A 25,266-nucleotide genomic window follows, 5' to 3' on the forward strand; every position below is an offset into this window, starting at 1 on the left:
GTCCTTTTCTTTGCCTCTAGAATTTAGAGATAATTTGGATGGTGGTTATTCCAAGATAAATCTTCTCCTGGAATAATTTTGCTACAATGGTTTTTTTAAATTTCATTATTTGATTTCATGTCTTATTTATATTGTTATTGTTTTTAATCCACAAAGCTGGTGTCACGTGATGCTGGAAGTGCTCGCCTCTTTGTTTTTCTTCCTCTTTCATTGTGTGCTTAGTGAAATGTAACGGTAACATGAGCAGGGTCTCCTCTACTGTGTTTTGGTGGATTATAATCTCTGTGTGGATGTTGATTACTTCCAGAGGAGGTAAGGGAATAAGAACATTTAGGAGCAACTTTCATTTAAACAGTAAAACGGTGTGCAGAAAGATAGTCTTTTATTAATTTAATGCATGACCACAAGCCCAGGGCTGGACTGGCCATTGGACATACCAGGCATATGCCCAGTGGGCTACTCTCTTTAATTTTTATGGGCCGATGGGGTTTTATTTTTTTTTTTTATTTTTTTTTTTTTAACGGTATAAATGAATGGTGTCGGATTGGCCAGTTGGTCATGATCGACTCTGGGTTGGACCAGCCGAGGAGGTCGAACTTTAAAGTTGAGATGAAAAAGTACACGATTTGTCCAGTACTACTTCAGCTAGAAAGTTGCTAATTCAATCATGAAACTGATCAATGATCAGCTGATTGGCTTTTGCGCCAGAAAGAGGAAACCAGCGGATGTTGCGTTAAACAACAGCAGCACAAAGAAATACTTTTCTTTCCTATTCTCACTTAAAAATGTCTAGTTTATAATTAACATTATCTGATGGAAAATGTATAGAAATCCATTATTTTATTCAGTAAATATTAAGTCTAGTATATACCTGAGTAAGTTATTGTATTCTTTCCTTTGGGAAGGGACCATCTGTACAGTCTGGAATTCTGCTCAAGAAAGATGTTGAATCTTTTTAATTACTAGAGAAAAATAATAGATTTATAGGTTATACATCCATTAAATTAAAATTGGTTTTGTCAATTAAGCATCTAAATGACTGATTGTTTTGGCAGTCTGGGAATCAACACATTCAGGAGATGTGAAATGAACCCTTAGATGTGTGGCCACTAAAACTAATAAAGAGGCTTTGAAAAAGGTTGTATTGAACTGGATCCTTTACTGTTATTATTCCCTGTACTTCTATTAAGTCAGCAAGTATTTCTTTTCTCACGACTGTGTATTTCACTGAAATCAAAAGTAAAAAAAAAAATCTGTCCTACCTTTCCACCTGTTGTCACTTTAATTTGCACCAAAGCAGGCAAAAGGGATTCACGACAGTTTTTGCTTAATAACTGAACAGATATAACTCAAATATGAAAGCAGTTAGGGCTGGGCGATATGACCCAAAATTCATATCTCGATATTTTTTAGCTGGATGGCGATATAAGATATATATCTCGATTTTTTTTTTAAAAGCCATAAGTTAAGAACAAAAAGAGAGTTCTTAGTCACACTGTGTCCCAGATGTCACACGGGCACTTTTATTTACATACAGCGTAGATGTACATGAAGAAATTACTCAAAAATAAATTATCAGCATTTATTAAATAATCATGGTCCATAAATAAAAGAAAACAATGTTGTTTTTGTGCATAACAAAAAGCTCACAATTGTGCAGTCAAAATGTAAACTAATAGACGCTGAGCATAATAACAAAGAGACAGATTTCACAGCTGCACCACGTCTCTGAACAGGTCCTTATACACACACAGTACGTATCACTCCGCGAGGCTCCTCCTCGGTAGCCGTAATCCTCCGACAATCCATCAAGTGGTGCAGCTCCGTAGCTTAGCAAAGTCATATTAAAACATTTTTTGACAGATTGCTGAGCGCTGTGTACCACATAAAATCGGTTCGCGGTCAGTAAGCACAACCAGAATTCATACATAAGGCGCACTGTCGATTTTTGAGAAAATGAAAGGATTTTAGGCCGTGCAGCCCCTCCTGGCTGCATGTCGTTAGCGCGGTTAGCTCGCTAGCGCGGTTAGCTCGCTAACACGTTGACGCCGTCCAGCCCCACGCACGGTAACTCGCTAACGGAGGTATTCCGCTTTCATCTTGTCATTGCCTGCAGGTGAAGCTAAGGGGGAGGGGGGAGTTGTGTTCAGTGAAGGAGAGGTGAGGCCGAGTAACGTTGCGTAGAGACAAAAGTGGACGAAAGAGAGGTATACCTGCGGCTCCACAAGTATAATTATAACGTAACATAGACTATATCGATATAAACGATATTGTCACATCTTATATCTCGTATGAAAATATATCGATATTTTTAAAAAACTCGATATATCGCCCAGCCCTAAAAGCAGTAATATTATTTCTTCTTTTTATATGTAGCTCTGATTACGTCTCACTAATGTAATCTTTACCTGATGTTTCAGATACTGAGGTTTCCTGTGTTTTAATGCAGAAATGCATGCTGCCATGCAGTTCCCAGGATGTCACTCAAATTATCATTCACTGGTTTAAGATGTCAGGAGACATTCTTGTCCACTCCTTCTATAACAACAAAGACCAGCATGGATATCAGGACCAGAGATTCAGAGACAGGACCTCTCTGTTCAAGGACCAGATCTCCAAAGGAAATGTCTCACTGCAACTGGCAGGGGTCAAGGTTCAGGATGAGGGCAGATACAAGTGCCACATCAGCACCCTTCAGGGAAACAGAGACTCATTTATCAACCTAAATGTTAACGGTATGAAAAACACAGAATATGCAGAGAATACAGACATGTTAGAAGGAAAGAATAAACAGCCACGAATTTCACTAGTCTTAAAGTTTTAGAGGATGGAGTTTTGTGCTATTAGCTAACCCGATTAGCTAACTGTGAATGCAACACAGACACACAGATTTGCTGATAATAATGTTAACATTTTATTTAAAACCTTGATTTTAATGTAAATATATGCTTAAATGTTTGAAACTGGTTCCTTGTATGTCTGTTGTATTATTATAAATATTTTTTTGCAGCTCCAGTCCAAAAAGTCAACATTCAGCAAACAGGAAACCAGATGACCTGCAGCTCAGAGGGACTCTACCCTAAACCTAATCTCACCTGGACCACCAGCCCTCCATCCAACATGTCCCTCCAGTATAAAACCACAGCCCAGGAGACTCAACAGCTTCTTTACAACATCAATAGTTCTCTGATGGTGTCAGAGAGAGTTAAAGATCTGGACTACAGCTGCACTATCAGCACACACAGAAACAGGAAGCGAGCCACTTTGAGTCGAGCATGTGAGTATTCCATGTAAGAAGGAAACTTAAAAAATGGAGAAGCATCGCTTCCTAAGAGAAACAACAAAACAGAATTTTTTTTTGAGAGGTCAGAGGGGTTGGTTTCATTTTAAGTTACTTGCTTATAAATGAGAACATTAATTTTTCATGCTCCCTGATCCAGAGGAAAAATGAATTGGTAGTAGTTTTGAACAATTTTGTGCTCAAGGCACAACAACGGGTAAAAATTTCAACACATACATATACAAATAACTGCTTCAAAACATCGTGTCATGTGAAAGGTCTGAGTAATGTTTCCTTTTACACAAGTGCCACCACTTCTGCTTTCATATACTTTTCTCTTGAGCCCTGTTAGTGACCAAACGCACTGTTTGGCAGCTACTACATGAGAATATAATGCTCCAGAATGGAGTGATGCTGACATTCAGCACATTGTTGGTTATAATGTGAAGAAGCAGTGAAGTGAGAAATGGTTGTTTTATTAGAAAATTACAGCGGTTTGAGTCCTTAACTATAAATTTAAATACATTAACCCTTTCAGGTTATTGGTGATGATGACCCCAGCACCAAATCTAACCGTAAGAAATTAGAATGTGTATTTGTGGTGCTTATTACATTTATTAAATAATATGATCATTCTGTCAGACACACATTGTCTTGGGTTTGTTGTGTGGCATGCAGAGTTTGGACCCAAAGGCAGGACTTCAACACAAAGAGATAGCTAAAGGAGGCAGCTTTTATTTGCTGAAGCAAAATTCAAACATGAAAAACAAGAAAACCAAACCTAACACTTCAAACTGGGAAATGACAAATAATACATTAAGAAACAAGAAATCTGGGAACTAGAAGCAGGGAGAAAACCGAGCTTGTGGGGGGGGGGGGGGGGGGGGGGGGGGGGGGGGGAAGCAGACATCAGCATGGACAACACAACAACAAGCAGAGGAAGACAGAGGACTTAAATACACAGAGGATAATGAGGGGATGGGAAACAGGTGGGAACACAGCTGGAAGTAATCAGTAACAAGGAGACAAGAGGGAAGCAAAACTGAATACACTGAACCGAAGACAAGAGACTGTCAAAATAAAACAAGAAACACACTGAGATGCATACTAAGTGACAACAACTTGACACTGAAACAGACATGAGGACACAGAGAGGGGGAGAGACATGACCAGCTGGGGAAAATGCAGTACTAGAAATACAAATGACTAAACTAAGAGCAAGGAAACTGAACCATGAAAAGCACTAAATCAAAGCATATTAATGAAACCAGAAAACATATAAACACTGTGTCACACATCCAGGACCATGACACACATGAAAAATTATTTACATGTTTATCCAAACATGTTTTTCTTAGGTAGGATTAGGATTCAGACATCTCCACCAGGCTCAGTATTCATCTGTGGTTCAAAGCAAAGTCATTCACAGAATTTCTTAAGATATTTTATTTCAGTGGGTTTTACTTCTTAAAAATGTGTTTTTGCTTCTGTGTTATTTCAGCCTCAGTTATCAGTAGCTACACTGAAACAACGCTCCCCTGCTCGTCTTCAAACACTTCTCTGAGAAAACTCCTTTGGAGATTCAACCACGGTCAGATCATCCTGACAAAGACTGGGCCTGATGCTAAATACACAGTGTCAGAGAGGTGGAAGCAGCATGTGAGAGGTGTGTCAGAGTCAGGCAGCCTCACACTGCAGAACTTATCTGCAGATCAGGAGGGAACATACACATGTGAACTCAGTGATGCTTCGGAGACAATAACGACTAATATCTTTGTGAAGCTAAATCAAGGTAAGATTAATTAGGAATTTGTAACTTATATGAGAAAAAGCTGTTATCACCTGTTATTACATGTGTAACTTGCAAAAACAAATAAATCATCCAGAGAAAAATAATTAGTCTCTCACCTTTAAGGGAACTCAACCAATATTGAAAGTGCCATAGGATGGGTGTTTGCAGTGGTTCTGGTTGGAGCAGCAGTCGCTGGTTTGGTATTGTTCTGTAAAAAGAAAAGAGGTAAAAGGACATTACTGTACTTGTTTGTGGCGTGCATGTGCAGTTGCTTGTTCCCCTTTGACCTAGCACTTTCTCTTGTTCATGTGACCACATGGCCTTCTTTCTTTAATGTGATGATTTAATTAAGTTTATTTTTTGGTATTTATGAGTATGTCTATGATTCTATGAAGAAAAAATAAGCATAAACCCTCATTATTTACAGATAAGAAACTATGTTCATCAGAGTGTCCCAAGCTTTCCATCTCTTCCGGAAGAAGGGCCAATTTTTACGCTCCTGAGTTCGCCAACTTCTAAAGAGTTGGTTTCTAGTTTTGTGAACGCTTTTTCAGAGCATTTGAGTTTGGTTTGCAAATTGGAGATGATGTGTGGGATCAATTCTTATTCTATAAATGAAACACATCAGTTAATTCAATTTAAAGTGCTTCATAGACTTCATTACTGAAAAACTAAATTCCTTCTTCAAGTCCAGTATGTGATCGGTGTAAACTTGGCTGCAGTGGAATCTTTTGTCTTATTTGTGTGTTTTGCCCTCACTGTTGTGCTGTCTGTTTTGTTTTGTTTTTGTTGTTTCTTATATCAAAAATCATGATAAATGTCACGTAATTGTGGATAAAAGCCTTTAACAAGTATGAAGTGCTTGTAATTATATTTCAGTACATCACAGAAACAACAAAGAAAGATCTAAAAGCAGCTTAGCAGCAAAAAAGCAAACTTTATGAAAACTAATATTTGTGTCATTCTCAAAACCTTTGGCCACGACTGTACTGGTCCTTATCGGTGGAAATTATGGGTGCTCCACGCCAACTGTGCAGGAATAAAATATAAAGAGTAAGACAACAGGGATAAATAAAAAAACAGGAGAAATATATACAATGAAGTGCAATTTAAACAAACATCTATCAGTTCCTGATGACTGAAACTGATCAGTACATTGCAGGAAGATGGAACGAAAAGGCAGAAAAAACACAAACAACAAAGGTGCACCGTAATTCGGTTGTGCCGCTGCTCATGTTCATATATTTTTACAGTAGAGGCTACTGTAATGGCGCTGTAGTGGACTGCTTATGTCTCATTTGTTAAAACAGCTCATTCTCTTATGAAAAAATGCCACAAGATTACGGACACTGGTATTTGAAAATGCATGGTGGTAAATAAAAAGTTATTTTGTCACAGTTTGATTCACCAACATCTAGAGCAGACGTAGTTCCGTTTTCAAATTCACGTTAGGGCTGATGTGTTATATCTCACAACAGGAAATTTCACAAATGTGAACTCAGGAAGTTTCTGTCTTGACCATGATAAGCAAGCTTGCTTCACTGTAGTCACGCTCCTAACAGTTGCCCAAGTTCCTGAGCACATAATCACCAAGTCATCTTACAGAAGGTTAAAAAATGTTCCACCTTAATGCTGTAACAATAGCTGTGAGACATCTTTTAACACTTCTGCTGTCAAATTGTTCCCTGGTCTGAAAATGAATGCAATCTAAATGCAGAAGGGTTTAGTATTATATGAACATTCACTGAATTCAAATTAGGAAAAAGATTTGAATGTCATTTTGTCAAAAGACTGAAATGGTGGTGCTGCTTTGTACTGTCCCATTGAGAAATAAAACATGCATAAAGTGTATGAAGGCTGCCAAATTCCAAAGTGTCTGATTGTCAAATGTAGCTAAGCTATCAATTAGAAAATCCTTTGGCACCTTGTTGTTGAGTTATCATGTTCACATAGTTGGATGTCCACACATCCTGACACCTGAAAAAGACTTTCAGGCTGTCTTGAAGTGACTCTGCAAACTGCTAAGTGATTCAGGAAGGGAAAGCAGGTTCTCCACCTGCAGTGTGTATAGTGCAGGAGGAGCCCTGGTGACGTCAACTGGGGATATTGTCCTCAGCCATAAAAGGATGCAGTGCCTACTCTTGGTCAGGGATGAGTTGCTGCACAAGTGGAGGAGTTTAAGTATCTCAGGGTGTTTTTCAGGAGTGAGTGGAGCGGGTGATCGACAGATGGATTGGTGCTGTGGCTGCAGTGATGTGGATGTAGGGAGAGCTCAGTGGAAGAGCGAAGCTCTTGATTTTACAGGTCAATCTGCGTCTCTAACCTCACCTATGGTCACAAGCTTTAGATAGTGACCAGAAGAATCATGGACACAAGCAGCAGAAATCAGCTTCCTCCAAAGGGTGGCCTGCCTCTCCCTTAGAGATAGGATGTGGAGTTTCACTAGGGCATTGTTCAGGGCATGTCCCACCGGGAGGAGGCCTTGTGACAGACCGAGGGAGCCCTGGAGAGAGATCTCTCAGCCGAGATATAATCCTGATTGTTGGATCCACAAAAAATAATTTTTGTTTCTTTATTTTAATTAACAAGAAATACAAAAAAAATAAATAAATAAATTGACAAAATAAAATAATAGTGTTGGGTCTGCGCTTAACAGGCCCGCTAGTTTAGAGACTTATCACGCATGAAGAAAGCAAGACGAATAGCTTAACCGGTTTTTACTTGCTAGCAAGGGGAACCCGCTCGGTAGCACCTCTGCCCTCGGTGTCAGACCACTCCAAAGAACCAGCACCCCCTGCAGCCTTAAAAGCCAGTCATAAAACTGAGGCACTGAGTGTGTGTGGATGTGGGTGTTTTTGTGTGAGTTCCTGGGTCATCTCCCCTCACCCTGTATATGGCTCAACCCTTTTTTAACAGTCTCACCATACACAAGCACAGTCGAGGACATAAAGGACAGGAAGTAAAACATCCTCACTAAATAAGGACAGATAATCTTCACATACTTTTTGTTTTTTGAAGGCCTGCCAAATGCTATGCTATCATTTTTCTGTAAAGCAAATTGGGTATGCATAAAGTTACCTTATCTTACCTAGGATGTCTGCAGTTAAACACTATAATGTTAAGTACACATGCCCGTGTATTTAACATTCAAGCACACAAAACAAACACGTATATTACTACTGACATGCCTGCACTGCTGAATTGTGCATTGTGTTTATTCTTTCATGGACGATGTCTTATGAATGCAAAAATGTTTCTCAGGTCAACAAGAAAACCACAGAAGGTCAAAGTCCGTTAATAATGTGTAAGTATCCTAAACATTACTACAGAGGAGCCTACTTCTGTTTGCTCTGATCGTTTTCTAAAGTTGATATGTTATATTTTTAAAAATGAAATGAGTGAAATTAAATTTTCTGCTTATTTGCGTCAAAGATTAAAATGAACTGCAGATGTGCTGGAAGTAGAATTCATCAACATCCATCATATGAAAGCATAAAACGTGATATGAATATGTGAGAAAATCAAACAGCTGGTTTGTCTGACTGACCTTTATATCAATTTTTTTTTCTTCCTGTCGTTTAACAGAGATGCTGAATTGCAAGAACTCAGTGAAGACGGTTCTACTCTTAGAAAAAAAAACCCAAACAGAACCTGACCAACCAACAACTGTTTAGGACAGTTGGGACCACATTAAAGGGAAAAAACAGAAGGATACTATTAATTTAAAAGAGCTAAATGTTGAAAGTAAAACGAAAATATTTTTCTTAAATAATGTCCAAATGTTGGAAATGTATTTGAAATACCTCAGTGAAAAGAAATTGAAATAATTGTCTAGATAATCATAAAAAGTGTACAGTTAGCCGGAAGGGAGGGGGGGGGGAACCAGCTACAATCTGGGTTTGGAGTTTTGTTGCTGTTCCTTTTTTTCTTTGTCTTATATATATATATATATATATATATATATATATATATATATATATTAGGGGTGCAACGATACACAAAATTCACGGTTCGGTTCGATACTTTGGTGTCACGGTTCGATATTTTTTCGATACAAAAAATGTTCATGCATTTTTAATTTGTCATTTATTAAAATTATAAATATATATTTTAACTCAAAAGTACAGTTTTTAAATTTAACCCTAACCCTTGTGCGTGTTTTTTATTTTGACAGCGAATGCGCACCTGCGGACCACTTATGTGCAGCCCTGGTTATTTAGCTCGTCATATTGCAGCCACAGAAATTCTTTTGTCCATGAAACCATAAAGCTGCACTTTCTTTTTGCCTTATAGTCTGATTTGTCATAACTTCTCCGTTTTGTGGTAAGCTTTTCTTTGGCTGTCACTTCTTCACCCTGACCTGTCTTATTTGGCTCAGCAGAACTGAAATGCTTTTACACACACACTCACATAAGCTCAGCGATTCTCTGCGCGATCAACCTCTCACATGTTTAAGCTGCGGGAGATTTCACTTGTCATGTTTGCATAGTAAGCTAATGATTAATAAGACGATGTCAGAGGAATTGGTGCACAAATTATCATCACTCACAGATCAGTGCTGTCGCTCTCTATACACAGTTCGCACGATTGCAAAGTGAAAGCAAAAAAACAAGCGCAAATTCAAACGCGATTTCAATATGTCACATATTGACAGTGGCTCACCGATGCCAATGACATAATTACCCAGCTACATTTCTGAAAGAATGCAAAAGCATTGACATATATTTTTCCTACAATAGCCCAACGGGCAGGGAAGAGAAAGATTTTGGTAGCCCGACTGAAAAAAATCGCGAGCCCCGGGACGTCGGGCTAGCGATATTGCGAGCCCTGTATCTGATTGAGGAATCACTCATCTTTGGAAAAGAGAGTTTATTACAGAGAAATGGCTCTTTCCAAAATAAAAGCTATACTATCTGCTTCTTCTGGGCTATATTCTCAGCAGCATAAGGAGAATCATGTGCTAACAGCTGTCTAAATGACTCGGCTAAAGTTAGTAGCATGCTTGCTTTTTTTTGTCTTTGCACTAGGATGATGTCGGTGTAAATGTGCAGTCATATTCGTTGTGTTCCCACTAGTGCTTTCAGGTTAATCTCGTTGAAATGACCTTAACGCCACAACACGGCAAATCTCCGTTAACGAGCTACCGCCGATCGCTCCGTGCATGGGGCTAGACGGCCAACACGTTAACGAGCTAACTGCGCTAACACACTAGTTCACACCAATGTAATTGAGCATTGCATGGCACATCCAACATACTGTTTTACTTTAGTCCATGACTCGCTTACCTTCAGGGTCATACGTCACATGAAAACCAAAATAATTCCAAACGCCAGATCTGAATGAGGTTCAATTTGCCTGTTGCAAGGAGAGCTTAACTTCTGTCTCGCTAGCTTGCCCTGCGCTCTTCCTTCTGACTATGCTGTCTGTGTTGAGCGCTCAGTGGATCTGCGCTCGACAGTGCAGCCTAGGCGGAGTAGTCGAACACAGATTCACTGAGCGCTCAACACAGACAGCATCGTCAGAAGGAAAATTGATAAAATAAATTACAAATGTTGTATTGTTCGATACATATGCGTACCGAACCGAAAGCACTGTATCAAACGGTTCAATATCGATACGAATATCGTTGCACCCCTAATATACATACATGTATATATATATATATATATATATATATATATATGTATATATATATATATATATATATATATATATATATATATATACATATACACACAATGCAGAGTTTGTGTGCTTTTACTGAGAGACACTTATTGTTGGATTTGCAGCTGGTTAGATCCTCATCTGGTGGTCTCAATGGGGACTTTGTGGATCCATGCAGGCCACAGAGGAGGAGAAGGAAAGATTTTTAAAAATTTTACAGTCACTATTTTTCCATCATACCCTTCATTAATTTATTTAAAAAATGAATTCAGCTTTTTTTTTTTTTTGCCTGCCCATTTGGTTCTTTTGCCATCAGAATTATTGTCTAAAGGCGAAGAAAGATGCCCAACGGATTTACTTTATCAAATGGACCATCCCAGCCTTGCCGTAATGGTCCATTTGATTAACCTTTTATTGTTTTGTTTTTTTATTTTCACTTGCTAAATACGGGACAGACTTGACTGGGGAAAAGAAAGGGGAGAAAGAAAGAGGGAAAGAAAAACAGTGGGAAAGAGGGACGGGGATAAAGGGCAAAAAAACAAAAACCAACTAAATAAGCAGACAAAAATACATCTTTTAATCACCTGGATCACCTGTTGAGAAAGAAAAAAGAGAAAACAACCAGAAGAAGAAAAAAAGAGGACCATAATAAACAACATCACGATGATCTATGGGAATATAACAGTAAATACTAAATTTTAAACATTATTGTGCAGCACATAAGATCAACAGAACACAGTGTGCTTTGAGGTAGGAGCCAAAAAGGGTGTAGTTTGTGTGTGTGAGCACCCGTGTGTACACCTGTGAGCATGGATGCAAGGTTCCTTCATGTAATGATCTGCTAGAGGGTGTGGGGGGGCCACAGCCCCGTCCTTCAGGGCATGAAGCAGGTATGAAGGAGATCAAGACTCCAGACATCCAGAGGCCCCCAGAACACAAGAGACCAAGGAAGACCAACAGAGGGGCAGCCGCACCACTGTCCCAGAAAGAGCTGAGGAGAGTCCAAGATGAGGGCTCACTCAGCAGCCAGGGGGGGTTGCAGTTGCGGGTTGCAGAAAATTAATTCATCTTAAATGGCCTGTATTTATATAGCGCTTTACTAGTCCCTAAGGACCCCAAAGCGCTTTACATATCCAGTCATCCACCCATTCACACACTGGTGATGGCAAGCTACATTGTAGCCACAGCCACCCTGGGGCGCACTGACAGAGGCGAGGCTGCCGGACACTGGCGCCACCGGGCCCTCTGACCACCACCAGTAGGCAACGGGTGAAGTGTCTTGCCCAAGGACACAACGACCGAGACTGTCCAAGCTGGGGCTCGAACCGGCAACCTTCCAATTACAAGGCGAACTCCCAACTCTTGAGCCACGATCACCCCTTAAACAGTGTTAAGAGTGTATTTAAAATAACCTTTGTTGTTGTAACATTTTGAAGCTAGCAAAGTATAAAGCCAGTACCATATATGAACTGGTTAGCCAGTTTTTATGGAGGTTTCAATAATTGGTCAATTTTAATTAAATATCAGAAACTGAGAAAACTGAGAACATTTTTCTCAGACTTTCTTGTTTGTCAAGAGTGTGGACCACAGGCCAGCTCCACTGGGGTTTGTTGAAATGTACCACGTTGTCCTTAAAGAGTGAGAGATCTAATCAGGAGGTCAGAACTGAGTTGGCATGGTCCCTTGGACCTAGAGTTGTGAGTTTTTCTTTGTTAGATTGATTGTGACAAAAACAGTCAACACTGGATTTGCAGTTTATTTGTTTTTTAAAATCTGAGTTTACCTACTGTCCTTCATTTTAGTATCAGTTTAGCTGTACATTTGTACAGCTAAACTGATACTAGCCATGAAGGTACTTAAAAAGTAACTCTAACCAGCTGTAATCACCACAACACAGTGAATATTAAATTTGGATTATGTGTGTGGATTATGTGGATTAACTGTGTGCACTGGTTAGAATTTATTCTCATGCTCCAAGTTCTACCTCTACCTCTCTCTCTCTCTCTCTCCCTCATGTTGCCCTGTTTCCATCTTCTCTCTAATTAAGCCCACATGGCTGAATTGATACCAGGTGCAGGTGTTCACAGGGCTGTTACCTGCCTTTGGACTTCCTTTTGTCTCATGTCTGTTTCAGCAGGTTCCATCATGAAGTTGTGCAGGTAAATTGGATACTTTTGGTAACATTAATCATAAAAGCCTGTTCCCCTTAGGGAAAGCTACATTTCTAAAATACAAACAAATCTCTCTGCAGTCCAGTGCTCCATGTGAAATGACATGTTACAGGATCAGGATTACCATGATTGACAGTACCATGTGTCTGGTGATTGTCATGTTTCTGTGGATTCTGACCATTTCCAGAGGAGGTGAGTGAAGCATTCACTAGCACCAGCTGAGTCAGACTGAGAAATAGCTCACTTTAATATTTCCCTTCATGTTACTGCAAAATATTTTATGTGCAAAACTTCATCAGTCATTAACAGTCTTTATCTGATGTTTCAGATACTGAAGTTTCCTGTGTTTTCATGACAACGTGCATCTTACCGTGCACTTTCCAGGGAAACACTAGAGGAGTATACATCCACTGGATGCACTTGTCAGAGGGACACCCTCTTGTATACTTGTACTATGGCAACAAAGACCAGCTCAGAACCCAGGACCAACAATTCAGAAGCAGGACATCGCTGTTCCAGGACCAGCTCTCCAAAGGAAACGCCTCACTCCAACTGACAGGGGTGCAGGTTCAGGACGAGGGCAGATACAGCTGCTACATCAGCACCATTAATACAGAAAAGGATTCATTTATCAACCTTAAAGTGCACAGTATGACAAATCTGAGGTTTTGGGGGATTTTCTTTTCTTTTAAGTGCTCGATATTTCAAAAGATTTATACCAACCTCTAATATATGTAGCAGTTGTAGTGTTACGTTGAAAAGCCACAGGTTTACTCTATATTTTTCAGCCCCAGTCAAAGTCAGTATTCAGCATGCAGGAAACAGGATCACCTGCAGCTCAGAGGGCATCTACCCTAAACCTGAGCTCACCTGGTCAACCAGACCTCCATCCAAGGTGACCTTCAAGAATACAACAACAGTCGAGCAGACCAAGCAGCAGCTCTACAACATCAACGGTTCTTTGATAGCTTCATTCAATGAAAGTGATCGAGTCTACAGCTGCACTGTGAGCACTCAGAGGAACAGGAGGAGAGCCAGTCTGAGGCAGCTACGTGAGTATGACCTCACATATGAGCTAGGAAATGAGGTTGAAAGCTGCTTATTGTTGAATACTGAAACACATGCATTAGATTTACACAGAAGCACTTCATGTGTAGGCTGTTCATCTATACCTGGCATATGCTCAACCTTCTTGTTTCAGCTTCAGTTACTGGCAGCTTCACTGAAACCACAATCCCCTGCCCCAGCTTTAACACTTCTCCAACAAGCCTCATTTGGAGATTCCTTAATCGTGCAATTTTGGAAAAGACTGGGTCTGGTTCCAACTACACAGTCTCAAAGGAGTGGAAGCAGCATGTGAAGGCTGTATCAGAGTTGGGAAGCCTCACATTACTGGGCTTATCTTCAGAGAAGGAGGGAATATACACATGTGAGATTAGTAATGTTGAGGAGATGCTGATTAATTACACCATTATTCGAATAAGTCAAGGTAAAGGAATTTATGTTGCATCCTTCTAATCCACAAAAGCAAGAATCATTCAAAACTTTTAAAATCTCTTTGACATACAAACAAAATAAACATATTAAGGCATCCAGGAGAAATTTAAAAATCAGATTCTTTTACTGTTTCAGGAAATACACACATGACTATTATAGCAATTACTGCAGGGGTGGTAGTACTCGTATGCATCCTATCGTCAGTCTGCCTGGTGCTGTACTGCAAAAGGAAAAGAGGTAAAAGTACATTCTGCCTGTACTACTGAAATAATTTGTATATTTGTATCAATCTTATGGATCCAAAACATGTCTCAGGTCAGCAAGAAAACAGCATGACAGCGTCAGAGAGTGGTGAACCCAACATGTAAGTAAATATTGTGAATAAAAATGCACACCGTGCTATTAGTTATCATATTGGAGAACATTTTTATCATGGAGTTAGGACCAGTTTTCTCACACATGAATCTAAATATTCCCTAGAGCCAGTTTAGTCAAATAAGAATTCCCTACTTGAGATCTTACTTTGATGAATTCAGCTTAGCCAAAATAATTTCAGTAAAAAGTTCCAGAATAAGAGTTCAAAAACTCCTTCAGTCTGACAAATGGAAATTCAAACAATAAAGATGAATTCTAATTGTTGTAATGCTTTTACCTCAATTTCAGTTAACAGAGAAGTTGAACTTCATGGATTTAAAGAAGCAAAGTCTCCTGTGAGCTGTTAATAGACTAAACTTCCCTGTGATTCATCCAACTAAAGATTGCATAACTTAATAACTGAATTTTAAGAAAGGTTTGATATGTAAGAGTAAACCACAGCAAGATGAAGGAAAAAAAATGATCTTCTGCAGTGGGAAGCCAACTGTCAGCCAGGCACATGAATGTTTTATGCAGTAAAATAATGTGAAAGGAAGCTATTCGGCTTCACATTTGATTGATGGAACTGGAAGTGACCTCATCCCAGTTACCACTATGACTGAGATATTTTACACTTTCACCTACAAACTGCATGATTTTAACTACTAGCTGCAGGTTTTGTCATAATAAAAATGTGATGGACAATCAGGTTTTTGACTTTTTAAAATATTTTTGTATTTAGTTTATTTATCTATTTACATCTGTGTTTGGGTTTCTAAGATAAGAGCATTGCTATCTGCATGCTGGAAAGATTTCTATGGGACTACAAAATTATGACAGACTACTACGGGTACCAAAGATTTTGTAACCATCTACATCACCTCAGTCATTACCAAAGGCAATTCTATATGTGCTTAACTTTTCAGCTATGTCCAACATTTGGTCCATAGTGATCATAAACACAAGCTCTATAAACACCACATCAGCTGAGGCCTACTGATACGGATAAGCCTTGAAGATCAAGATTCAATTTTATTTTTACAGTGCCAAGAAACAATAGTCGCCTCAAGGTGCTTTTTTTTTTTTTTTTTTTTTTGTAAGGTAGACCCTACAATACACAACGATTAAATGGCTGGACCAAATTTTTCTCTCAAAGCAACATGAATGAGTGAAGAGTGAAGCAGGTGACTGACAGGAGGACTGATGGAGCATCTCCAGTGATCTGGGCTCTGTGTTGATGTCCTGTTTCTCCTTCTGTAATCAAGCAATAACAAGGGTCTTTGCTCTCCATGTGACACTAATATTTGGATTAAAACTTTATTAAGTCGCTGTCTTTACACACAGCTGTTTTCACACCGGTGTGCTGGTCCTCTCCAGTCCCAGCATATACACTATATGGTCAGTGATGACACTTCTGTGACATCGTTGACCATGCGGCTCATAGAGGTGCCATTTAACCCCAGTGTAGTTGGTTTTATGGTGTTTCATCTTACATGTGTACTTGACCTGACAGAATTCAGGTCAAGTACAAGTGTTAATGGAGCTGATTATCATGGTCCCATTAGAGCACTAAAATCTGAGTATTATGCTGTACATAAATGATTTTGAATGGAGTGAACTGTTGAGCAAAAGACCTTCCACACTGGTCCCAGCTGAATCGTTCAACTTCAGCGTACATGATAAAATTCAAATTGTTTTTCTAAGCAGTGAGGGAACTTTGGAAAATGAGCTAAAGATGAAGTTCAATTCTGTGTTTTAAACCCATTTGACTAAAACATTAATTCAGTTTGATCAGGACTGCACAACCTTTACACTGCAAAAAATGTTTTATTTGGGTTTTGGGCAATCAGACTCCCATTTTCAGTGTCCAATGCCCCGAATAAAGAGTAAATATGTAAAAACAAAAATGGACACGAAGATAGTTACAAACAGGATGCAATGATTTAAAAGCTTATAAAGACATGTTTTACACGTGATAAAATGTTGAAAACAAAAACTGATAAAAATGTACAATTATAAGAAAAAAGAACATTTTGAATTTTATGGCAACAACACACCAATAAACTGGGGCATGGACCTCAATGTAGCAACTAGCAGCTTATGCTTACAATAAAATGATAGTGTTCATTTGGCAGTTTGTAGCATCAACAGACAGTGTTTATGCAACAGTTTTATGTTAAATGAACACCAGAGAAAAATCTACCAGCAACAAACAGTCAACGCTCACCACACCTATGTGACCAGCAACCAAACCAGAGTCCCAAGAAGCACAAGAAATAAACAATAGCTCAATAAATTTGCATGAACCACTATTAATCTACCAAGTATTGCTTTTTACTTACAAAATAACAAACAAAGTAAAAATACAGAGGTACCGTTTCAATCTGCTTGAAAGCTTCAAAAATGTTTTAACGAACGCATACAGGAACTCTGTCCCTTGTTCTCATATTTTGTTCGTCAAGTTGACCTGAAACACCTGAAGCGAAACGATAGTAACTGAGTTGGTAGCAATACTTCATGGTGCTGTGACCGCAGTAAAATCTTCTAAACAAGTGTTACACAAAACATAACTGAAGTCAGTGAACAGCAATAGATTTGCACCAATATCTGATCCAACTTGTTGACTCATTTGGATCAGACTGATATACCAACCAAACGTAGAACTGGTGCATTTCTAGTCACAACTTTAAGGTTTTGCTTTACTGTGGATGAGCTGATGTTGTTTCAAGTGACCCTTCACAGTAAAAGACTTCCCACAGTTACCACACATGAATGGTTTAATTCCAGCATGGATGAGTTGGTGTGATTTTAAGTTCCTTTGGTGAGTAAAACACTTTCCACACTCAGCACAGATGAATGGTTTAACTCCAGCATGGATGAGTTGGTGTGATTTTAAGTTCCTTTGGTGAGTAAAACACTTTCCACACTCAGCACAGATGAATGGTTTAACTCCAGCATGGATAAGTTGGTGTGATTTTAAGGCACTTTGCCGAGTAAAACACTTTCCACACTCATCACAGATGAATGGTTTAACTCCAGCATGGATAAGTTGATGTGATTTTAAGTTCCTTTGGTGAGTAAAACACTTTCCACACTCATCACAGATGAATGGTTTAATTCCTGCATGGATGAGTTGGTGTGATTTTAAGGCACTTTGCGAAGTAAAAGACTTTCCACACTGGTCACAGCTGAATGGTTTAACCCCAGTGTGGATGAGCTTATGCCTCGTCAAGTTACTCTTTGTAGTAAAAGATTTTCCACAGTCAACACAAGAGAAGCATCTTTTCTTATTGTGGAAACATTGGTGTCTCCCGAGCTGCCTCCTTGTGATAAAGCTCTTTGCACAAAGACCACAAGTGAATGATTTCTCTCTCTTTGCTTGTGTGAGGTTAGCATTGTCATCATCGGAAGAGTGCCGAGGTCTCTTTCGGTTGTTGCTTCTTTGTTCCTGTAGTGACAGAGAAACAAACCAATGAGATGCAGTAAAGTGTGTGAATGTGTGTGTGAATGGGTGAATGACTGAATGTAGTGTGAAGTGCTTTGGGGTCCTTAGGGACTATAAAAGTGCTATACAAATGCAGGCCATTTACCATTTATTTACCAGTAAAGGAAAAAGGGTAACCTATGATGTGGATGAAGTTAATGCAGTTTGATACCAGAGTTATCAAACTACACTGTGCAGAGTTACTAGCATCTATATAAGACTCTGCTCAGGTACATCAATTCATATATTTTCTTTTGTTTATCTAATTCAGGGTAGCAGTTAGGTTGAAACCTATCCCAGGTGACCCTGGTTGAGATGGGAGGTACACACTGGACACCAGTCCAGTACACCAATCAATTGCAGAGTGAACACAGAGAGAAAAACAGCCATTCACACCTACAGCCAGTTTACAATTTTCATTTAAGGAGGCCAGAGTACCCGGAGAGAACCCATATACACAAGGGAAGAACATGAAGACTTCATTCCAGTGGATTTGAACCCAAGGATCTTTTTGATGTTAGGCGATTGTGCTAACCACCACCGGCCACCCTCAGACACAAATAATAAATATTTATTAGGTTTATCGATTTCAATTTCTCCCACTTTACTTTTGGAATAGTCACTGTGGGTTACCTGTGTCAAAAGGTTCATTTAAAAAACATAATTTAATCTTAAGTTTGATGAAAATGTCACTTAAAGTACAGAGTTTAAAATCTCACTGCTACATGTCAGCAGCAGACTGCAGTCAACTAAATTCTGTCTTCTTATCCCTCCTACTTTAAGTTCATAGTGCTACCTATCACGGCTGCTGTAGGACAAACATCTCTATCTGTAGCGAGTGTAGGCTGTCATGTCAGTCTGACGTTTACATCACCTGGTGTCTGTCTGTATTTACTCTGGAGGAGGATGTAAATCTTTGTAAAAGGAGTCTGATAGTCAGTGAAGCTCACCTCTGACATGTGACAGCAATAGGGAGTCGAGTTGTTGAGAATATTCTGTCCGTTTCTTTGCAAGCTCCTTTGATTCTGTCCGTAAGTGTTGCTGCGAGCTGGCCAGTGTTAAGCAGTTCTACAAACATTTCTTAAAAGTTCTTCGAACTCAATCGAACAATGCTGGACTCAGACACTTAGGAAACAAACTCTCATACAATCTGAAAGTGTAATCTGGTCAGCAGAGGAAAAGATTCTTATTTATTCCAGATATTGTTACAATTTCAAATTTTTCTGCAGATTATGCATCTGACCCTCACCTCAGCATAGCGGTCACAGGAGTGAGCCTCACTGACTCCCTCTAAATAAAATCCATTCAAAGTTTTGCCTCATCCACAGTAAATAGTGGATGTTCCACTGGCATTATCAAGTAAACGGTGATCTGATAGCATGCGCCCACTAAATAAACGCCAGGCAGAAAATTTGAAGTTACTCTGGGGTGACTGAGTAAAATAAAATTTAAAATATCAAAAAATATTTAATTGTCACATATAGAGTACAGAGGGAAGATAATATAGTAGCTTCCACAAACCAGTGCCCAATTCTACGTTTATGAGAACGCATCAGTTTGTTGGAAGATGAAAATTATACACATATTTATGAGCAAAACATTCTGCTGTTATGTAATTGCAACAAAAGAAATACTTGCTGCACCTTTAAATGTAATTTAAATGCAGTTTATGAAGAATGTGAATAAGATATGCATTGTGCTTGACCTTTTTTAATTTACAAATATTCTTTTGCTTTTATTGAATACGTTACAGGTTTTGAACAGCTGTCTAACAACAACAGATGTTCAACAGATACACACAATAACATTAACAAAAGACAGATATTTTTTTACCTTTTGTGAAGAATCCATTCAAGTCTCCTCTTCCTATCACCAATCACCTGTGAGATTAAACACATTGGAATTACCAGCACCGATTAACCAACCAGCGGGCCGGATTGGAGTAATGACTTATGTTTGAAACCCCTGAGCTTCATGCAAATTTGACTGTTGGGATGGACATCCAACAAAACTCTGCAGATACATTTTGTGCATCCACAAATGCCAGTTGAGGCAGATAATATGATTTGAAAATTAAACTGAATGCTAATTAATGCCCCTCAGTCCAGCAGGTCCAAATCCATCTGAACCCAAGAGCCAAGCTTTTGGGTCTGGGAGTGGCTTTAAAGGAGGTCATCCTGATCCCTCCCTGCAGGAATCACTTCTGTACAAAGTTCAACTTATTTTTCATCACAATAGCAACAGATCAGGTCTTAGTGAAAGCTGCAAGAGCATTCAGCAAACTAAAAGTCACAAAGGCTCTGAGACCGTACTCTCACAATCACAGAAATACCACTTATGTACAGTTTGGTTAAAACATTCAAATAATTGAAACAAATAATAGAAAACACCCTCACACAATAATAATACCTAGTTCTGATGGTTTCTGCTGCTTTTCCAGATTACTCCAGGAAAAAAAACAACCACAATCAACAATCACAGCAAGTTTTCAAATGTATAAAAATAACTATCTATGACAAAACTACAAAGGCTCTCCTCACCTTTAGAGGAGGCCAGGGCACAAACTGAGAAAAACTCTGAAGAAGCTTTAACAATTTTTGGCTCATTAATCAAAGAGCACAAACCGCTTTTCTCACCTCTGCAGATAAACAGACATTACCAACTCGGTTCTCCACCAAGAATTCTCCAGGTGAACAACTTTGGTTTGATTGGAGGTTGTTCCACCAGTTCAGAGCTGATTTGGCTCCACCTGCTGGTCTGGAGTTTAAAGCAACAAGCAGGAAGAAAAAGGTTCTCTTCTTAGTCCTGCTGACAAACGGTGAAATGTAATTTACTCAAATACTGGAGCCTACGACAAACTTGGGCCCCCTTTGTTACTGTTTCTACACCTTGTTTTTTAATTTGGAAAATGCATCCATGCCTATTATAGTAATTACTGCAGGGGTTTGCTGTACTGCAAAAGGAAAAGAGGTAGAACTAGGTTCTGTCTGAACTACTGGAATAATTTGTATATTTGTATTGATCTCATGGATCTAAAAGATGCATGACAGTGTCAGACAGTGGTGAAACCAATAGCTCAGTAAATCTCAGAGTTCAAAAGCCTCTTCAATCTGGAAATTCAAACAATAAAGATGAATTCTAATCGTTGTAATGCGTTTTCCCCTCAATTTCAGTTAACAGAGAAGTTGAACTTCATGGATTTAAAGAACCAAAGTCTCCTGTGAGCTGTTAATACACCAAACGTCCCTCTGATTCATCCAACTAAAGATTCCAAACCTTTATAACTAAAAAGAAAAAAGTTTGATATGTAAGTGTAAATCAAAGGGAGCTGAAGAAAAAAGGATCTTCTGCAGTGGGAACCCAAGTGTCGCCCGGCAACGTCAATGTTTTATGCATTACAATAATGTGAAAGGAAGCTAATCGGCTTCATGTTTGATTGATGGAACTGAAGGTGACCTCGTCCCAGTTATCGATATGACTGGGATATTTTACACTTTCACCTACAAACTGCATGATTTTAACTACCAGCTGCGGTTTTTATTGAGATAATAAAAATGTGATGGTTCATGTTCACTCAAAGCAACATGAATGAGGGAAGAGTGAAGCAGGTGACTGACAGGAGGACTGATGGAGCATCTCCAGTGATCATTGCATGAATAGGATTTCAGTGTTTTTTTAAGTTTAAATCGGTATCTTGAAGAGGTTCTATTCAGATGTTCTGTGTTGCTGTCTGTACTCAAACAATAAAAAGGGTTCTTGCTCTCAATCTGACACTATTTGGATTAAAACTTTATTAACTCACTGTCTTTACACAAAGCTCTTTTCACACCGGTGTGCTGGTCCTCTCCAGTCCCAGCATATACACTATATGGTCATTGATGACACTTCTGTGAAAGCAGAATCAGAAAACGTTATTTATCCCCACAGGGCAATTAAGCAACACATCAATAAATTTGGGCATGGACCTAATTAAAGTAGCAACTAACAGCTTATGCTAACAATAAAATTATAGTTTTAATTTATCAATCTGTAACAGACGGTGTTCATATAACAGTTTTATTTTCGTCTCAGGGTCCCAGATTGAACCAGAGAAAAACCTACTAGCAACAAACAGTCAAAGCTCACCACACCCTTTGATCAGTAACCAAAACAGGGTCCCAAGAAGCACAAGAAATAAACAATATAGCTCAATAAATTTGCATGAACCAGTATTGCTCTACCTAGTATTGTTTTGTACTTACAAAAACAAGCAAATAAAAGAAAAAGGAAAATACAGATGTAGAGTTTCAGCCTGCTTGAAAGATTCAAAATGTTTTAATGAATATATACAGAAACACTGTCCCTTGTTCTCATATTTTGTATGTGGAGTTGATCTGAGACAGCTGAGGCAAAATGAAGTTTCTTCAGTTCTAGGTTCAAATGGTGGAGAGTCCCAGATTTAAGCCCTGTGGTGACACTCCCACTCTGTTAAAGTGTTAAGGCTCTGTTAGTGTTAGGGCCTTAACACACCAGAAGTGTGGGCTAAATAAAGTAGGTATCAGACCTCAATTATGAGATAGGGTCAATTAATACATATAAGATATCAGCTAAGAAACTAAAAAATACACAATAATAAGATTAAAATAGATGAGATGACGGCACTAGCTAGTCAGGAATGCCAGATTAAATAGGTAAGTATTCAACCATGATTTGAAAGATTGACTTGAGTTCAAGGCACAAATAGTCGCAGGAAGGTTGTTTGTGAGGTTAGGTGCAGCTGAGACAAAAGCACAATCGCCTCGGGTCCTCAGCTGAGACCTAGGTTGCGCCAAGAGTAACTAACCTGATGATCTTAGTGCTCGACTTGGAGTGTACAGGCTGAGAAGGTCAGTGAGATAGCTCAGTGCAATGTTATTTATGATTTTAAAAGTAAGCAACAAGATTTTAAAATCAATACGATATTTGATGGGTATCCAATATAAGTCAGCTAGAACTGGAGTGATAGAAGCAAACTTTCCAGTTCCAGTTGGGAGGCGAGCTGCAGCATTTTGAACAAGCTGTAATCTGTGAAGAGGGACAGATTGGACATAATAATCTGGAAGTCACAAAAGCATGGATACGTTTTTCGAGATCCTTGTGCGGTACATAATGCTTAGTTTTAGAGATTTGGCGCAGGTGATAGAAGCCAAATTTAACTACAAAAAACACTTGTTCATCAAGATTAAATGAACTTTCCAGGAAAAAAAAACCTCGATTGCTTATAGTGTCGGAGAGAAAGCTGACAAGAGGCCCAACTAGAACAGCTCATCCTGAGGAATATGACTGTTCTGAGTCCCTGCCTCCATGTACTTATGTAATTAATCACTGGACAGCTGAACAGGTATGTTTATAAATAATATTATATTATGCCAATTTTCTTATACACATTTTTGACCTGGGTGTAGAATTAATTGCTGATTGTCACCTTTAGAGTAGGCCAGGGCACAAACTGAGAAAAACTCTATGAGCAAAGAGCACAAACAGCTTTTCTCGCCTCTGCAGATAAACAGACACTAACAGCTTAATTGCTCTACAGGTAAGAATTCTCCAGGTGAACTTTGGATTTATTGGAGGTTGTTCCACCAGTTCAGAGCTGATTTGGCTCCACCTGCTGGTCTGGAGTTTAAAGCAACATGCAGGAGGTTCTCTTCTTGGTACTAAAGAACAAAACAAACGTTTTTTATTGAACTGCAATACTGATTTTACAGAGAGGGGGTTTGGGAACTGGTTTCCCAAAAGCATTGCAAACAGGTGCTCTGCTCGAGAGGACAGGGTATGATAGGAGCTAACATAGTTTTGAAATGTTTGTAATTGAGTTTAGAGGCTTAACTAAACACTAAAACTCCTGTTTCAGTTTCTGAGCTACTGCTCCTTCACTTCAGTCCACGACCAGATAATATTTAAAACAGTTGTCCCCATCATGGTCCCTGTAACAATGACCAACCAGTGTTGTATAATAGTTATAATAGCTTACTTACTTTTGAACTCAGACAGCACTCATAGAGATTACATCATGTGACTGTAAAACATTTACCTGCAGTAACAACTTTTTGCCACATGATGTAGCCAGTGAGTCAGATTACATCAAGCTCACTGGGTGTGTTGCAGGTTATTGTTAAATTTTCAACATACAGCTTAAGCCCCATTGAGCCTCATACAGGGGCACTGGGGCTCAAGAGGTATGTGACCCTCTATGATTATACAGAGAGAAAGACCTCAAGCCTTTTATGCAAATATCAGCCTATGTAGCATCCACAGAAACCTTAGAATCTCAGCTAAATGCACATTTAACCCATTTCTACAACCACCAAACACAGCGAAAACAAGCAATGATTAAAAGAGCAGTTATGTAAATACACAAAAGTCCGCTAAAAACACCCAAACTCTCCAGACTTCATGTAACACTATAAATAATGGCTTGTTAGCAGGCAGAGCTATCACCTATTCCAAACATCAAGTTTCACCACGCTCCAACCAAAATTCACTGAACCAGACACAAAAGAAGAACCTAAAAGCACAATATTTATTTATTAATAGTGCTTTAATGTTTCACTGTTTCACTTTAGAAGCATAAATCTTTACACAGATGGTGTTTATATGTTGATTTACTGAATATCTGTATTACAATGTGAACTAAAGCTTGTATTCTGCTGACAGGTGAGTGCCTGGCAGAGTAGTCAAGGAACCAGGAGGAGTCACCTTTGGAGAAAAAGGGAAATAAACATCACTACAACACATACACTGACAGATGGACAGAGAGGAGTTATGCTGCAGCCTTAGCATGCTGTGGGGAATATTTAGTTTTTACTTGTCTCTTTTCACTTCCTGTGTGTTTATACATTAAATATTACATAAGAATCGATACATGAGGATCAAACTCACACATGCACAGAGAGAACATGTAGAATCATGCAGAAAGGCCCAAGATCACATTGCTAATAACTGCACCATCATTACAAATTTTAACATGGGTAGGCCATGCAAACTTCACTGATGGTGGGGTTGA

At 39.0% G+C, this 25,266-nt stretch overlaps 2 protein-coding genes and 1 long non-coding RNA gene across 10 annotated transcripts; 2 read left to right on the forward strand and 1 right to left on the reverse strand.

Moving 5' to 3' along the window:
• The first annotated feature begins 92 nt into the window (after positions 1-92).
• LOC145430993 (uncharacterized) lies at positions 93-8,930 on the forward strand. 5 transcript variants are annotated; one of them, XM_080306218.1, is made up of 7 exons: positions 93-312; positions 2,421-2,735; positions 3,011-3,277; positions 4,782-5,072; positions 5,196-5,297; positions 8,334-8,376; positions 8,658-8,930. In XM_080306218.1, exons 1-7 carry the CDS (start codon positions 240-242, stop codon positions 8,725-8,727), a joined length of 1,161 nt encoding a protein of 386 aa, XP_080162344.1. In that variant the 5' UTR covers positions 93-239; the 3' UTR covers positions 8,728-8,930. The 5 variants fall into 5 exon arrangements, with proteins under 5 accessions (XP_080162344.1, XP_080162345.1, XP_080162343.1 ...); XM_080306221.1 differs by having other exon boundaries at positions 213-312; positions 2,450-2,735; XM_080306219.1 differs by lacking the exons at positions 8,334-8,376; positions 8,658-8,930 and adding an exon at positions 5,500-5,926.
• A 3,808-nt stretch (positions 8,931-12,738) lies between these two features.
• On the forward strand, positions 12,739-21,506 carry LOC113029471 (CD276 antigen-like). 3 transcript variants are annotated; one of them, XM_026180355.2, is made up of 8 exons: positions 12,739-12,895; positions 12,988-13,099; positions 13,236-13,556; positions 13,696-13,959; positions 14,109-14,396; positions 14,540-14,641; positions 14,720-14,768; positions 15,068-15,491. In XM_026180355.2, exons 2-8 carry the CDS (start codon positions 13,006-13,008, stop codon positions 15,069-15,071), a joined length of 1,122 nt encoding a protein of 373 aa, XP_026036140.2. In that variant the 5' UTR covers positions 12,739-12,895; positions 12,988-13,005; the 3' UTR covers positions 15,072-15,491. The 3 variants fall into 3 exon arrangements, with proteins under 3 accessions (XP_026036140.2, XP_080162350.1, XP_026036138.2); XM_080306224.1 differs by lacking the exon at positions 15,068-15,491 and adding an exon at positions 21,416-21,506 and having other exon boundaries at positions 12,751-12,895; positions 13,020-13,099; XM_026180353.2 differs by having other exon boundaries at positions 12,752-12,895; positions 13,020-13,099.
• On the reverse strand, positions 17,103-20,988 carry LOC113029516 (uncharacterized). 2 transcript variants are annotated; one of them, XR_003273427.2, is made up of 3 exons: positions 20,879-20,988; positions 20,076-20,122; positions 17,103-18,206 (listed from the first exon to the last, which is right to left on the reverse strand). It is a non-coding gene; the product is annotated as an uncharacterized LOC113029516 (long non-coding RNA). The 2 variants fall into 2 exon arrangements; XR_003273428.2 differs by having other exon boundaries at positions 20,783-20,915.
• Positions 21,507-25,266: the final 3,760 nt, after the last annotated feature.

The sequence above is a fragment of the Astatotilapia calliptera genome, chromosome 9 (genome assembly GCF_964374335.1).
Source record: "Astatotilapia calliptera chromosome 9, fAstCal68.1, whole genome shotgun sequence".
NCBI classification, from domain to species: Eukaryota; Metazoa; Chordata; class Actinopteri; order Cichliformes; family Cichlidae; genus Astatotilapia; species Astatotilapia calliptera.

Bases quoted from the DNA above. Each gene is read 5' to 3' on its own strand.
- LOC145430993 (XM_080306217.1), top strand. From the start codon at position 240: ATGAGCAGGGTCTCCTCTACTGTGTTTTGGTGGATTATAATCTCTGTG. The intron at 2,736-3,010 runs GTATGAAAAACA...ATTTTTTTGCAG, and splicing joins TATCAACCTAAATGTTAACG to CTCCAGTCCAAAAAGTCAAC. The intron at 5,073-5,195 runs GTAAGATTAATT...CTCACCTTTAAG, and splicing joins CTTTGTGAAGCTAAATCAAG to GGAACTCAACCAATATTGAA.
- LOC113029471 (XM_080306224.1), top strand. From the start codon at position 12,789: ATGGCTGAATTGATACCAGGTGCAGGTGTTCACAGGGCTGTTACCTGC. The intron at 13,100-13,235 runs GTGAGTGAAGCA...CTGATGTTTCAG, and splicing joins TCTGACCATTTCCAGAGGAG to ATACTGAAGTTTCCTGTGTT. The intron at 14,642-14,719 runs GTAAAAGTACAT...AACATGTCTCAG, and splicing joins GTACTGCAAAAGGAAAAGAG to GTCAGCAAGAAAACAGCATG.